This window comes from the organism of the source record quoted next, unplaced genomic scaffold (genome assembly GCF_019419815.1).
Source record: "Pyrus x bretschneideri cultivar Hongxiangsu unplaced genomic scaffold, Pyrus_bretschneideri_v1 Contig77, whole genome shotgun sequence".
In the NCBI taxonomy this organism is placed as follows: Eukaryota; Viridiplantae; Streptophyta; class Magnoliopsida; order Rosales; family Rosaceae; genus Pyrus; species Pyrus x bretschneideri.
Window position 1 is genome coordinate 1,768,527 of NW_025999817.1, and position 15,833 is coordinate 1,784,359.

Sequence of the window (15,833 nt, forward strand, 5' to 3'; positions counted from 1 at the left end):
AGGGAATGTACCCTTTGACTCCCAAAGAAATAATGCGTAAATAGAATCCTTTATGCATACGCAGAAAGGTAATTTATGTATTTCATATTGTATGAAAACATTGATATAAGTCGTACCTAGAACGGTACAAGATGATATCAGTGCAAGCCCAGGATCAGAACCATGGCAACTGTCAAGTGAATCCTTAGGTATTTAAGAAATACTAAGGATGGATTCCTCAAGAATGAGGAAGAATTAGAGTAACGTAATGGAAGCGTAAATGTATTAGATTATGAATCTAATCCATCATAGAATATCTCTTCATTATGAATGAAGTGATAAAGAGATATCTCTTTATTATGACTAAAGAGATATTTGGGTGGAAACATTAAAAGTAAATGACTTTAATGTGTTCCATCATATATGCAAAATATATTGCCATAGAGAAGCTTACAACATTGTTGTTTGGATGGGAAAGTTCATTCATGAACTCTTCATTCGGTTCCAACCAGAAAGTGTATGACACTAATGGGGCGATAGCTCAAGCCAGGGAATCAAGGTCTCATCAAGGTCCGAACTCAAATGAGAGACTGAACCACATGATTGAGAATCATGTATAATGGTGACGTCGTTATTCTCAAAGTTGCTTCTATGGATAACATATAGATATCCATTGCTTAGGCCTACTACTCAGCCATTTATGAAATGAATTACAGAAGAGGTATCATCAATGATGACTAAGCTGATTGGCTCTAGTGCAAGTGGGAGATTGTTGGAAATGTGCCCTAAAACCAATCATATGATGATACTTTACGGACATTTCAAACTAATGTAGTTTAAAGGGCAAACATTATTGTTTGAGCCGTCTCATATAAATGTTATATGCTTAAACGATAAGTCCAAGGAATATGTGATTGGAAGAATGCGATCTAAAGAAGTTAGATTCATGAGACCATTCTTTCGTTGACACATCCTAAACGTTCCTGATCATAGGATTGTCAATTGGGCATTGACAGTCCGTTAAGATCAGTACGTGCTATGTCTTCTCTCAGGGAGAGTGACTAGTCTCGAGTCATTGGTGTGTGTGACATCAAGACAAGTACGTAGGTGCTCAATAGAGAATGAGTTCATTGAACACGATCAACGAAGAGTTCTCATATTCATGTCACATGAGAACTCATGGTTGGGATAATGCAAATTAGTCTTTTGACCTGAGGCATCACAGTTGTCTTGTGGTTAGGTCCTTAATCTTTGATTATGTCAACGTCACTCTATCAGGGTGTCCACGGCATCGTTGGGGTTAAGCCACTTAGCCATGGAGGCAAGTGAATGCGCAACAAGGGATCTCTAACCTTCAAACCGTTTGAGGGAGAATACTCTATGATATGATTTGGAATCTCTGGCCAGAGTATGAATGAAATGTTGGAATGCGTTCCAGATCACATTCAAGGTAATCATATAAGCACAAGATTCACATTGGATAGTAGACCTGAATAAACTATCAAACCAAACAATGTGGTCAAGAGTATTGTATTAGAGAAAGACCGTATTGCATTTGTAATCCTAAACTGAATAGGTTCTCCACCTCTTCTGATTAGCTTGGGTAACCATGATATGCTGCTAGGTGTCACTCATGGTTTGTGGAAGCCCTAAAAGTGTATTATCATTAACGGGAGAATTGAAAGTAAGTTTCAATTCACAATCGATTTGAAAGAGTTTGAATCGCCCACTGCCTCGCTAAAAGGAACCTAATGGATCGTACACCGTGTAAGGTAGAGTTTGAAGATTCAACGGAGATGAGTAAGAATAATTAAATGGTTTAATTATTTATGGCAAGGATTAATTAATATGATTATTAATCAAACGAATAAGTTTGTTGAAGACCTCGGGATAGTTTTGGATCTTAAGGCCCAATGGGCTTCGAACGTCAAGCCCATTGACTTAAGTTGTATGACAACTTAATGAATAATGATTCACAAAGGCCCAAATAGCCCAATTAATCCCCATAGGCCGGCCATTTAGAGGAGGGTAGTGAACTTGGCTTAATTGCAAGTTTGCCACTCCATTGTGAGGTGGTATAAAGACATCTTTATAGCCATTTCATCCTTAGGGTTTTCTAGGGAGTAAAGATGAGAACACAAACCTCCCTTTGCTCTCAAAGAATTCGGCCAATCTAGAGGGGAAAATCTAGCAATCTTACTTCCTCTAGGTCACTCATTTCTTCTTCAATATACCTTGGTGTGGAGACTTAGAGGTTCTCAATTTTGGGAACTTGGAGAAACCTTTTCATCCATCCAAATCCATGGATCCAAGATGCAAGGAATGAAGACCCTCTCTTTGGGTGATTAGCCTTTGCTTATGCAAAGAGGAATCTACAAAGGTATTGATTTCTCAACTCACTTTATTTTTGAGTTGAGTCTTGATTCACCTATCTACTAGGCTTTGAATTTCATGGGTAAATGTTTTGTTTTAAGTGCATACAAGCATGATTCCGCCTTTAATATGTTAATTGCATGCTATTGATGTTGCTTAAATGAACATGTTTTTCACAAATTTTCCTTCAGTTCCGATGAGATTCATGTCATTGACATATACTGCAACAATCGTAAAATTGGAATGTGACTTCTTAATGAACACAGAAGGGCATAGTTCGTTGTTCACAGATCCTTGACTAGCAAATACTCACTTAAACGATTATACCACATTCTTCCGGATTGCTTCAAACCGTAGAGTGATCGCCTTATCCGAATTAAGATCGTGCTCTAGGGTTTGGAAATATTTACTCTAGCCTATGTAAGTCCTTTGAGAACTTTCATATAAATTTTTGCATCAAGATCCCTATAGAGATATGCAGTTACTACGTCCATCAGCTGCATACTCAGTTTTTCGGAAACTACCAAATTGATAAGGTAGTGAAAAGTAATCACATCCATAACGAGTGAATAAGTTTCGTCATAGTCAATCCCGGGGCGTTGTGAGAAGCCTTGTGCAACAAGACGAACTTTATAATGCGCAATTTCGTTCTTCTCATTACGCTTCTGAACGAAAACCCACTTGTAGCCAACGGGTTTCACATGTAGAGGAGTAGGAGCTACAAGTCCAAACATCTTATGTTTTGCAAGCGAATTGAGTTCGACTGGGATTGCTTGTTTCCAGTTTGACCAATTGGTTTTACGTCAACATTCATCAATGGAACGACGTTCAATGTCATCGCTCAACATGATCTTAGTAGCTACTGCATACGCCGGAGGAGGTTGCTTCATTAGATTTTGCAGCGATGTGGGGTGTTGTATGATTGGTTATTCACAAGTGCATTTCAGGGTTTGACATTCAGACGGCCGAACCACTTTTATCGTAAAGATGCTCATTTCTTTTGAGTATCTTTGTCCCTACATCTTGATTCATGTTCTGCGTGGTTATATTTTCACAGATATAGTTGAAGCGGCCAAATTGGGTGTAGAAGATTGAATTTCGTAGCCAAAGACATAACCTTGTCTTCATGTTTCAGAACCCAAGGTTGAGTGTGTTCCTCGACCGAAGTTGCTCGATGCAAAATTCAGCAACGCATTTCATCACCACACCACCTTATCCATCTCGTTCATCCGACTAAGCTTGGTAGCGAATTATTTCATCTGCATCAACAACCATCCACAGATGGACGTAGTTAGCTCACTAATTACTCGGCCTGCGAGTCACGTAAGTCTTGTAGTTTTAGAGTCAAGGAGATGAGAAAGATTAAACTCAGGACACAGTGGGTTGAAATAAAGTCCCTATCCACCACTTGCAGACGTCAACATAATGACGGGAGAAAGATTGCACCATTTGATGTAATATTGTTGAAGCATGACCAAAAGGAAAGCATTTATCAAGGTGGTTGGTTTCTCCTTTGCATGTCCATATGAGAGAGAACAAAATTGCACTTATTTTTCTTTTTATCTAGTGATCTGTAGCTTTGTGATCTCCAAATTCCTAAACTGGCAACAGCATGCTCCCAATCCTCCTCGCCACTCCACAAGAGGAGAATACTGGTCTCTCTCTCTCTCTCTCTCTCTCTCTCTCTCTCTCTCTCTCAAATTTATTCATTTAATTTGTTTTCGAACAAAATTAAATATTGAAATTTTTTGTTTCTGTGATGTGAAGCTTACAAAACTCAGGTGTCCCGCAATGCGAACATAGCGAAACTTGAAGCTGGTTATCTCTTTCCAGAGGTTTGTGGTGTTGTGATGTTCTTTCACTTTCAAATGTGGCATTGCCCATTTGATTTACCTGTACAACTGTTAATGCCTTGGGAATGTGGTTTTATGTGGTTTTGGATTTATGGCTGGACTGTCGTAGTAAATATTCGATTGGTTTTTCGGGTTAATTTGTGATTATATATATCGTTTTGTTACGTAGATTGCTAGAAGAAGGGCTGAGCACTCGCAGAAGTACCCTGATGCACAAGTAATTAGCCTTGGGACTGGTAACACCACTGAGCCCATTCCAGAAGTTATAACCTCTGCAATGGCAAAGGTACCTTTTATTGTTACTTGTATATTATTGTGGTATCCCAGCCTGGTGGAAGAACAGAAGGGAACTATAAAGTCCCGATTAACTGAATGGATCCTGGTTTAATCACCTTGGCGCATAGTTTATCAATAACCCCGGCACTGTTACAAGGGTGTGGAACGAGTGAGTAGGGTTTGATTAACTTGTTGTTTAGAAAAAAAACTAGATAAAATGCATGCACTCTGGTGTTCTTTAATTATTGAAATTCTCCTATTGCTTTCACTGTTCCGTTAATAAGAGCAAAGTTGTTTTTCGGTTGATTGTATGTATGGTTGCGACAGAAACAGCATACTATATCTGTAATGGTGTAAAATTATTCAAATGCTGATCAAGGAATGGAGCTAACAGAAAATAATCATCCCTCTACTTCAAATTGCCACAACCGGACCACCACAAATAAATATTTCCTCCTTAAATGGTTGTTGATGTTACTTTCTTTCGTGTTCCTAGTTCTATCTAAAACTTACCTATTTACTCTGTTTCTTGAGGGAGATTAACTTCAACCTAACCAACCTGAACGTTAATTTGAAAGTACTTAATAAACATGGGTTTGCCTCTACTTCTATTTTTTTCAGACTAAATTGAAAGTTGCTCTCTTTTTCTGGACAAAATCTTGAGTCCAACTGCTTTATCTTGTCTATAGCCTTTCCGGGTTGCTTTGTTGGGGTTGGCTGCTAGAGCCCCTGTTTATTCTGACATGGCTTATATCGCCTGGCTATGACATCTTTCCCATTTGACTTTGCCCTCGTGGTCCAGTTTATCAAGAATTCTTGTAGCGTCTGATACAAACTTAACAACTTGAGCAAACAGTGGTTGATCATTCGGATGAACAGGCTTCTTCATAAAGATTGACTCTAAACAATCTCCAAATTTCCTGCATATACATGATGAGTTAAATATTATTGAAGATGTGATAATAAATACTATCTTCACATACAACTGATCATATGCCGTACCATCTCAACTAATTAACCATATGCCGTGCCATCTCTAAATTAGAGATTCGACAAGTTATGGTTGGTTAAGATGGTACAACAATTTAGATTTCAACATCTGGTCAACAGTTAGCTACTAATCACACTGATATTATCCCCACTTAACTACATGCACATCTCAGCGGCAGGTGCTGGGTTCTATCACAAAAAACCATGGTGCAATTAGACGTGTATTCAACAAAAGTTGTGTAATCAATGAAAAAAAAGAAAGAAAAGAGACTAGAATATAAAGTTCTTCTATAAATAGCTTTTGAAACAGCTTTTGACTACCTATTTAAATAGCTTTTGAGTTCGTCTTTTGAAACAGGATGACCCCTTTGAGAATGAGAATGTCAAGAATAAAATTCTGTCATTGTTGTCTAACATTAGGTTGATACTGATCAGGCACATCATGCATATTGGGGAGAACACGGATTCATTATCCAGAAAGATGTTACTGCATTTGTGCGTGCATCACTACTGTAATGATTTTGTTGAGAATATATCAATAATTTGTCGGAAAATTTGGTTGGTCGCAGTTAATATTGATTAATATCTATCTTACATGGATGAATCTCGACGTACATCGCTAGCTAGCCCTAACTGTGCAACAGCATTTTAATACCAAAATCGATAGTTGGGGTTTTCTTCAAGATCTATCCATGACCAGTCCCTAGGAACGTACGTAGTTACCAATGGCAAGTACTCGTCCATGTTCTTGCCAGCTGACGGTTGTATAATTAATTGAATACTTATTACGTATTACTTGCACCACAAGTTATTTGACTTCAAATCTAGAGTTTGTGTCATAAGCGGGATACTAACCGAGTCTTATTTCTTTTCTATGCCTTGTAGGCTAAGGACTTGGCATATTTCTTAGTGAATGCCAACAATCCATAATTAATCCTTTGAATAAAAGCCGTTTCCAACTAATTTATATTGAACTGCCCTGTTTACAAACTTACAGAATGAAAGCAAATTAATCTACAAATGAAACTTTAAATTGATCGTAAATGTAAAGAATCAACTGAAAACACATACATCTAACTGTAAGACAAGGCTGATGAATCACTTGGGAAGTGATCGAGCGAATAAAGAGCGTTGGGCTGGAAACAGAGCTCGTCGGACTGAGTTTCTATGTTGTTCCGTTGAGAAGGACATCAGTTGGGATGATACTTCAACTGATAATCTTTTTATTTTTATTTTTTTTTATTTTTTTATTTTTTATTTTTATTTTTTTTTATAGATTTTTGACCTTTTATACGATTCATTTAGCTTTTGTTCTGCTAGCCAACTAAGCCAAGTTCATTGTTAGAGTAAACTGAGCTTGTTTTTGGTTGAGACAGTCAAGAAGCCAACCTTTTGATTGAGGCAAACCAATCCTATACGCATTCTAAAACATGCATTATATGTGAATTACCTTGGAAAAAAAAAAAAAAGACGTCGTGTAGCATATGGTTGTTGGTCAGCTTTTATATGTCTTTCTAAATCCATATTGTTTCTGATTTGCAGAAAGCACACGCTTTGTCTACCCTAGAGGGTTACAGTGGTTATGGAGCTGAACAAGGTGAAAAGGTATTTTGGCTTCTCATTAGATTTGCTAGTTGACGGATTTTTAAGTTATTCTGTGCAAATATATCCTCCCATATATAATATTAGGGATGATGAAGACTAAAGGCATATTGTTAATCTGTTCAGCTGCTAAGAGCTTCAATTGCCTCAACATTTTATGACAACCTTGGCATCGTGGAAGATGACATCTTTGTTTCTGACGGTGCAAAATGTGACATATCCCGCCTTCAGGTTATTTTACTTTTTATTTATAGTGATTTATTTTTTCTCAAAATTTTCGTGTTCATCGTTTGATAAGTATGACCATACTTGTAGTACTCTGTTGTAGGTTGTTTTTGGGTCTAATGTTACAATGGCAGTGCAAGATCCATCTTATCCGGTAGTTTTTGTTTTCAGTCTTAGTTGCCTGTTTATCTTGTTCAGTTAACTCAATGCGAACTGTTCAGATACCGCTTTAAATTAAGTAGAAGTTTCTTTTCTTTTCTGCAGGCTTATGTAGACTTGAGTGTTATCATGGGCCAGACTGGACAGTATCAGAAAGATGTTGAAAAGTTCAGAAATATCGAGTACATGAGGTGTACTCCTGAGAATGGTTTCTTTCCTGATTTATGCGCTGTTTCTCGAACAGATATCATATTTTTTTGCTCTCCAAACAACCCTACTGGTTCTGCTGCAACAAGGGAGCAACTGACTCAACTTGTACAGTTTGCTAAGGAGAACGGGTCAATCATAGTATACGATTCGGCATATGCCATGTATATGTCAGATGACAATCCACAGTCAATCTTTGAAATCCCTGGAGCTAAAGAGGTAATATGCAATCTATACTTTGCATATTTGCAATGCTCTTGATCCTTTCTTTTATTGAAAATTTATGTGCAGCTGCCGGCTATATCGATCACTTGTTTGTTAGAGATTAATGCTACTAGGAATAGTTTGCATATGTGCATTGTACATCTGAAATTTCCTTAGCCTGTCATTGCACCTTTCATAAGTGATCCCCATTGTTCTCTGTTTCTGTGAGGCCACTGCAGATTGCAATTGAGACATCATCGTTCAGTAAGTATGCAGGATTCACAGGAGTTCGTTTGGGGTGGACTGTTGTTCCAAAGCAGTTGCTCTTTTCAGATGGATTCCCTGTTGCCAAGGACTTCAACCGCATTGTTTGTACTTGCTTCAATGGTGCATCCAATATATCCCAAGCTGGCGGTCTTGCTTGCCTTTCGCCAACAGGCCTTAAGGTCCGTTCTTATGTGTCTTGATTCGTTGCTAAAGTTTCGAAGTTGAAATCCGCATGCATATGTTTTTACAAGCAGTGCTTACAATAGTTTGATTTCAACTCCTTGTAGGCTATGCGCGAGGTGATTGGTTACTACAAGAAAAATGCTGAAATAATTGTGGAGACGTTCGAGTCTCTTGGTTTTAAGGTGTATGGAGGGAAGAATGCACCCTTTGTGTGGGTGCACTTCCCTGGCCGAAGCTCATGGGATGTGTTCAGTGAGATTCTTGAGAAGACTCACGTGGTCACCATGCCTGGAAGTGGTTTCGGACCTGGGGGTGAAGGTTTCGTCAGGGTTAGCGCGTTTGGTCACCGGAAAAATGTATTAGAAGCTTGCGAAAGATTCAAGCAATTATACAATATTTGATCCGAATATAAAATCGAGACTTGCCTCCGTTTATGTTCAATGTTGAACGAGGAGCCGTATGAGGTGAAAATCTCATGTATGTGAGTAGCAAACTTAAGTTCCATTTCCTATTGATTTGTGGATTCTGTATCTTAGGAATGCAAAGCATTTTTCAGCTGCTGCAGAAATCTTTAAATTCGTTTCCATAATTATTCTAGCTATAGAGAGTGAAAAAATGAATTTTTATTTTCGTTAACCATCAATTAACACAACTATTAACTTCTAATTAGTGGAATCAAGATAGATGTGTCTATGCTAACAGTTATCTTCTTTAAAACCGGTACAATTGGTGGCGAACAACGATTATTCATTCCACCCATTCCGTCCCCGAAGGAGGAAGCTAGCTGAGAATTGCACCCTACTCGTCACCTCAAACAGGAGAGTAAGAAGCATTTACAACTTAGTTTCTTTGCAAAAACATCAAATGATCCTTTTTTTTTTTTTTTTTTTTTTCTTCTTCTTCTGATGATGATGTGCTTGAGGGAAGTGAATTTGTTCTTGGAAGTATACTATACCAAGTGTCGCCGTGCTCTGTAATGCCTACTAGCGAAAACGCTCGATCTGCACCCACGCACCTCAAAAGACAATACGAAATTGCTCAGGATATGTGATAGCATCTACTATACGAGGAATATAAATGAACCCCGTTCTTGAAATTGGTCAGATACCATTTTTTAGCTTCTAGAAAACACATTGTCAAGTTATTTGTAATTGTTTTGAAATTATGTCAATTTATATTTTTTGTCTGTTTGAATGTCTAATTCCCATTAAATTGATGAGGTTTTTCTCATACTCATTATGTCATCAATTTTAATAAATAATTATATAATCAATCAAGACCGAAGATACAAATTAATATAATTTCAATGCCTTGCATTAAAACTTTATATATCTTTTTTTATTTTTTTTATTTTTAAATCATTACAAACTTGATGTGAACCGTAGTTAGTCTTAAAAAGCATACGGTTGTGGGTTTAGTCTTCTAGCAAATAAATAAAACATATTATAAGCGTATTGTACAATACATATGTACACACGAAATTTTTATACACAATTTATCATTGGAAAAAAATATACACTGATACGCATTGTTACACATGTTGTGGATTATCCTAGTGGTTTTCAACCCATTACATTCCGAGTTCAACAATGTTGTGGATTATCGTAGTGGTTTTCAACCCATTACATTCCGAGTTCAACATTTTTTTAATCACTTATAATAAAAAAAATAAAATAAAATGTGCATTTTTACATATTACTAAATAAATGAAAATTTAATTTAAAATTTTTGTAATGGGCCTCTCTCATTGTATTATCATAGGAAAATTGACACTTGATAAAATAAACCCACATACTTTTTACATACTATATGAGTCCCGTAATTTATGGCTAGTTTGGCGGGTAAAACTCCTTTACGGTTGAAATATAACACTAACATTCTTTGAAGTTTTAGTTTACACTCACATAACCCCTTCAGGGCAAATTTGCCCTCGTTATTAATTATATTTAAAAAAAATGAAAAACCCTTTGAATAAATAGAATAAAAATTCAAATTAAAATCTTACATTAAACAATAAAAAAGAATAAAAAGAAAATTAAAGAAATATTGTTATCTTTCTTCCTCTACCATGGACTCGGATCTTCTCCAGAATTTGGCATAAAAAAGTTCAAGGTTTCCAACAACAACTTGCATTTTGTGAGGAAGATGCTTGGGAATTTGACGGTTTTCATATTTTTTTTATGACGGAGAGTGAGGCCAAGCTTGTGGAGAGGCTAATTGATCGAAAAACCGAGATGAAGGAGTAACTTCTTGTGAGGATGGCTAGAGAGGAGGTGAAGCATGATAAGAATTTTCATTATGTTGTGGCGAATGCGGAGGGGAGGCCCTAAACCCTACGTTGATTCTTAAAAAGGTTATTTATTTATTTTTTAAAGTAATTAAAAATGAGGGCAAATTTGCCTTCATGAAAATATTAGAAAATATTTTAAGGTGATGTCAACCTTAAAGGGGTTATGTGAAAGTAAACTAGAACCTCAAGGGGTATTAGTGTTATGTTTCAAATGTGAGGGTGTTTTGTGAAAACATGATAAACCTTAGGGGGTGTTAGTGTAATTAACCCCTAGTTTGGCATTAATTTGCTTTTTAAAAATACTTATTTTGCTGTGCTGTGAGAATAAGTAGTTGTAAAATAAAGTTATTGAGTGTTTTGTAAATATTTTTTTTTTTTGATAAAAGTGCTTTAAAAAAAAGAAAAAAAAAAGAAAGAGAGTGTCTAGGTATTTGGTAAATTTTTATATAAATTGATGTGAATATGTTAAATGACTAAAAATGTGTTTAATGTGATAAATAATTGTTGATAAGAATAATGTAGGAACAATGATTGTAATTTTGTAAAATATATGGGAGTATACTTGTTATTTGAAAATTCATTAATTAGACACTGATTACCATGCTTTGCGAAAGACCTTACTTCTACTTTTCTACTATCAATGACAACAGTTTTATTTTTTTTATTTTTTAAAGAGCTTTTTTTTTGTTTTACTAAACAAGTTTGATGTTCCAAATTTTTTAATAAAAATGTTTTCTTTTTTTTTTTTAAAATACCACAATCTTGTCATTCAATACTACGGACCGGTAATACTAAAACAAAAACCACAATCTCAAACCAACTCTTACTAAGACCATCTCCAATGGAAAGAGCTAAATGTCCAAAAGCCAAAAAATGACCTGATTTCTCAAAAAAAAAATCCTCTCCAATTGATGATTGGGCTATAATTCTATAAAACGTACCAGACTATTATTTGGCCAAATGTAGCCCTCCTCTTGGCCCCTTTTTGGGGCACAACTCCTTAGTTATAATAATTGATTCAAACTCAACGGCTAAATTTGAAAATATCTAACGGAAGTTTAATTATTAATCAATAAATTTAAAATATAAATTTAAAACTAATAAATTATCGAGAGAACTGTGTTTAGCCCATCTAGTTAGATATTGTATATGAATATGACCTAACACTGATCATATAAAAATAATTTTTTACAGAGTTATAATTCTGAAATAAACTATGTTTAGCTATTTCGGTTGGACGCTATACAAGACAAACTTTTGTGATTTTGAGACAAACCCTTGAGTTTTAATTTAATTTGAAAATACAATTTCCACGTGCTATATTTTGAGTGGTTGTGGTTGACGCTGACCTGGAGTCCCAGGGATACGAAAAATTATTCTCCACTGCCAAGCCCGCCTCTTGTTTTCCCCCTCTTCTTCCTCTGCTTCTCTTTGGTTGCTGCTTCTTCCTCCTTTAGCTTGTCTTGCTTTATTTCTTCTGATTCTCTCTCTCTCTCTCTCTAAAATCCCAGAACAGTCTTGGAGTTGGAGGCTTTTCCTCTGTTGGGTTTTCTTTCAGTAATTCAAAGGGCCAAAAGGTATTCCCTTTTCAGATTCTTCTCTCCCAATTTCCTTAGGGTTAATTTCGATTTTCTTATGCTATTTGCAGTGGTGCTTTTTAGGGTTTAACTATTTGATTTCACAGATTCATTATATATTCGTATTTGTTAACTTGGTTGCTTGATTCTAATGTCAATTTCGTTACAGCAGAAATGAAATTTCTCTACTAATTTCAGCATGGAATTTTTGCTTTTGTTTTTATTTTTGTTGTCTTGATTGTGGTTATCTGATTGATTAATACTCCATGATATATTGAGCAATATCGCGCGGCTTAAAGAATTTCGGATGTGTTAGCGGGTATTGTTGTAGTCTGAATAATTCTAATCAAATTCCATTGCTCCTAAGCTAAGGTCCGAATTTGTAGCATATAAGGGAAGGTTTTGCAGATACTTGCTAACTATCCGAAGCTGGATATCGAGGTCTTTAAGCTTAACATTTTTTGTATTTTTAGCATCTGCTTGGAAAAGGTTTCAACTTTAATGTCTGTCTGTATGTGTTATTACTCGTCACTGATTGACAAGAACAAGGATTAAAGAAAGTCATCCTTTAAAGTTTAAACTGAAAGGGGCAGGTTATAAATTACAGCTGAGATGAGTCTCTTTAATTAAACATTTTTTTTTTCACTTCAGGGTTCACCATGAACAACCTCTCTTCTTTGAGAGCCCTGGACTCCAGTCCACTCGCCAGCCCCCGCTCCTTTGGGCCCCATCACCACAGGCCGATTCTCCTCCAGCGCCCGAAAAATGCCGTCGTATGCTCGGTGAAGCCCTCAATTGCCACCCCATCGCCTCTAAGTGTTGACGGGTCCCCCAACCAGGGGATTAATCGAATTGAGTCACTGACCCAGGTCTCCGGGGTGTTGGGCTGCCAATGGGGTGATGAAGGTAAAGGAAAACTTGTCGACATCTTGGCCCAGCACTTTGACATCGTTGCTCGTTGTCAGGTAACATAAAATCTCGCACTGGTGTAGCCACATTTTGCTGTTTTCTCATGAGTTTTATTATCTTCTCAGGGTGGAGCTAATGCCGGACACACCATTTACAATGCAGAGGGAAAGAAGTTTGCACTTCACCTTGTTCCCTCGGGTATTCTTAATGAAGAAACTCTTTGTGTTATTGGGAACGGAGTTGTGGTGCATCTTCCAGGGCTCTTTAAAGAGATTGATGGCCTTCAATCTAATGGAGTCTCCTGCAAGGGAAGGATATTGGTCTCTGATCGTGCTCACCTGTTATTTGATTTTCACCAAGTAGTGGATGGACTTCGAGAATCTGAGCTTGCTAAATCTTTCATTGGCACTACCAAGAGAGGTATTGGACCTTGTTACTCTAACAAGGTTATCCGAAATGGAATTCGAGTGAGTGACTTGAGGCACATGGATACTTTTCCTCAGAAGCTAGATCTTCTATTATCAGATGTTGCATCAAGATTCCGAGGTTTTGAGTATGGCCCCCATGTGCTCAAAGAAGAGGTTGAAAAGTACAAGAGATTTGCTGAGAGATTGGAACCCTTCATTGCTGATACTGTGCTTGTTGTGAATGAAGCCATCTCTGAGAAGAAAAAGATTTTGGTCGAAGGGGGTCAAGCAACAATGTTGGATATTGACTTTGGAACTTACCCCTTTGTAACATCCTCTAGCCCGTCAGCCGGTGGGATTTGCACTGGTCTCGGAATTGCTCCCAGAATTTTAGGTGATCTGGTTGGAGTGGTAAGTAGGTGTTACTCTTGTAGTTGCAGAATTTCATTTTCATTTGACTGGTGTAGTCGTTGTCACCCTTGGCCTGAATATAGTTTTATTTTTTCGGGTTACAGTATATAGGTCTTTTAAATTATTGTTTCTAGTTATTTTCTTCTTGCCTATACATTTTGCTTCACTAATGGAATTGTACAAAGGCCAATTAAGGTGGTGTTGTAATGTTGCTAACTTGAATTTTGTCTCTGCAGGTGAAAGCGTACACTACAAGAGTTGGTTCCGGTCCTTTTCCCACAGAAATCTTGGGTCACGGGGGTGACCTCCTTAGGTTTGCTGGTCAGGAGTTTGGCACAACCACTGGCCGCCCTCGTCGTTGTGGTTGGCTTGATATAGCAGCACTGAAGTATTGCTGTCAGATTAATGGCTTTTCTTCTCTCAATCTCACCAAACTTGATGTTTTGTCTGATCTTCCCGAAATTCAGTTGGGTGTTGCCTACAAACAGATTGATGGTACCCAGATCAAATCGTTCCCTGCAGACCTTCGTGATCTTGAGCAACTAAAGGCATGTCGTCACCTCTCCCCTCTATTTAGATGTTACCTTTTTACTGAATTTTCGTCGCCTACTTATATTTTGATATCTAATGTTCATGTTTAATCTTGTTGGTTTTACTGCTTTTCTATGTTCAGGTGGAATACGAAGTATTGCCTGGATGGAATACGGATATTTCTTCTGTCAGAAACTACTCTGACCTTCCAAAGGCTGCACGTCAGTACGTGGAAAGGATAGAAGAACTGGTTGGTGTACCCGTCCATTACATTGGCGTCGGCCCTGGGCGTGATGCACTCATTTACAAATAATCTTCACAATATTTCCTTGAGATTCCAGATGATTTTCAGACCATCACAAGAAGTAATATGAAGCTTCAAGTCTCGGAGGAATTCATTCCCTTCTATGTTGGGAAATTTTCAATTTTACTTTCCAGATTAGAACTAGTTTTTCAAGGTTATGAGCTTGATGTAACACCATATCCACCCGAGGCCACGCGAAATCTATGTCGTGTTTAACCGTTGGGGGATTTTTTGTTTCAGTTGCATTGCTTGTTCATGTTTCGAAGTCTGTTAGCTCTTGTTATCTACTCAGATTTTCAACAGTGACCCTCCGGGAGAGCGGGAGCAGCAGGCTTGTTTTTGCTATGCTTGACACCGGGGCAAAGGGCTTTTCGCGCAATTGGTTAAAAGCATTCACCCCTGCATCTTTTGGAGCGAAATTTCCTACACAAGGAAATACCTCCACAGATTCATTGACTGCAATCCTCAAGTTCGTCAAATTAAGGGGCGTCCATGAATGGTCTTTCTCCAAAGCCTTGTCTAGGTGGGGTACTTGCTAGATATGCTCCGACGCTCAAGTCAGTTATATTCTCTAAGGAAAAATAGGGGAAGATTGAGTTTTTCAATCGCATGTGGCCATGAAATTATATTCTCTAAGGCAAGCTAAAACTTTAAGCACTTGCTAAGGCCAAATTTGTGGAAGTCACTTTTCTAAGGCCAAATTTACTGAAGGTAAATTTAGCAAAGCCTCCATTTCGTTCGCCTAACTTACGAATGCTCTACTAGCTTTCTTCGTGTAATTCGTGAAAGTACTCTTTTGCACAATGACATTCTTTGCATATGAAAGCCTACTCACACTCTGGCATAACCTTTGCATAATTTACACGGTTCGCATAACTTACGAACAACACTTCTTGAGTAATTTGCACCCTAAAGCTAACTAACGTCTTTGCATGACTTACGAATGCTCTGACATCTTCACACTGATGCATCTTCGCATAATTTACGAGCGTAAACTGACATCTTCACAAAATTTAGAAACGTGGACTAACATCTTCGCATAATTTACGAACATGGACTGTCACCTAAACCATAATTTACGAAAGT

At 37.4% G+C, this 15,833-nt stretch overlaps 2 protein-coding genes across 2 annotated transcripts; both read left to right on the forward strand.

Annotated features, from left to right (window-relative positions):
* The first annotated feature begins 3,846 nt into the window (after window positions 1-3,846).
* Window positions 3,847-8,878, forward strand: LOC125472922 (LL-diaminopimelate aminotransferase, chloroplastic-like). Its single transcript, XM_048575011.1, has 9 exons — window positions 3,847-4,007; window positions 4,120-4,187; window positions 4,375-4,491; window positions 7,014-7,076; window positions 7,200-7,304; window positions 7,402-7,452; window positions 7,563-7,883; window positions 8,108-8,314; window positions 8,423-8,878. Exons 1-9 carry the CDS (start codon window positions 3,965-3,967, stop codon window positions 8,717-8,719), a joined length of 1,272 nt encoding a protein of 423 aa, XP_048430968.1. The 5' UTR covers window positions 3,847-3,964; the 3' UTR covers window positions 8,720-8,878.
* Window positions 8,879-11,993: 3,115 nt separating this feature from the next.
* On the forward strand, window positions 11,994-15,012 carry LOC125472939 (adenylosuccinate synthetase 2, chloroplastic-like). Its single transcript, XM_048575074.1, has 5 exons — window positions 11,994-12,185; window positions 12,836-13,150; window positions 13,220-13,912; window positions 14,149-14,460; window positions 14,586-15,012. Exons 2-5 carry the CDS (start codon window positions 12,845-12,847, stop codon window positions 14,754-14,756), a joined length of 1,482 nt encoding a protein of 493 aa, XP_048431031.1. The 5' UTR covers window positions 11,994-12,185; window positions 12,836-12,844; the 3' UTR covers window positions 14,757-15,012.
* Window positions 15,013-15,833: the final 821 nt, after the last annotated feature.

Coding starts and splice junctions, on each gene's coding strand:
- LOC125472922 (XM_048575011.1), top strand. CDS start 3,965: ATGCTCCCAATCCTCCTCGCCACTCCACAAGAGGAGAATACTG. Junction 7,305..7,401: donor GTGACATATCCCGCCTTCAG/GTTATTTTACTT, acceptor ACTCTGTTGTAG/GTTGTTTTTGGGTCTAATGT. Junction 7,884..8,107: donor AAATCCCTGGAGCTAAAGAG/GTAATATGCAAT, acceptor AGGCCACTGCAG/ATTGCAATTGAGACATCATC.
- LOC125472939 (XM_048575074.1), top strand. CDS start 12,845: ATGAACAACCTCTCTTCTTTGAGAGCCCTGGACTCCAGTCCACTCGCC. Junction 13,151..13,219: donor ACATCGTTGCTCGTTGTCAG/GTAACATAAAAT, acceptor TTATCTTCTCAG/GGTGGAGCTAATGCCGGACA. Junction 14,461..14,585: donor GTGATCTTGAGCAACTAAAG/GCATGTCGTCAC, acceptor TTCTATGTTCAG/GTGGAATACGAAGTATTGCC.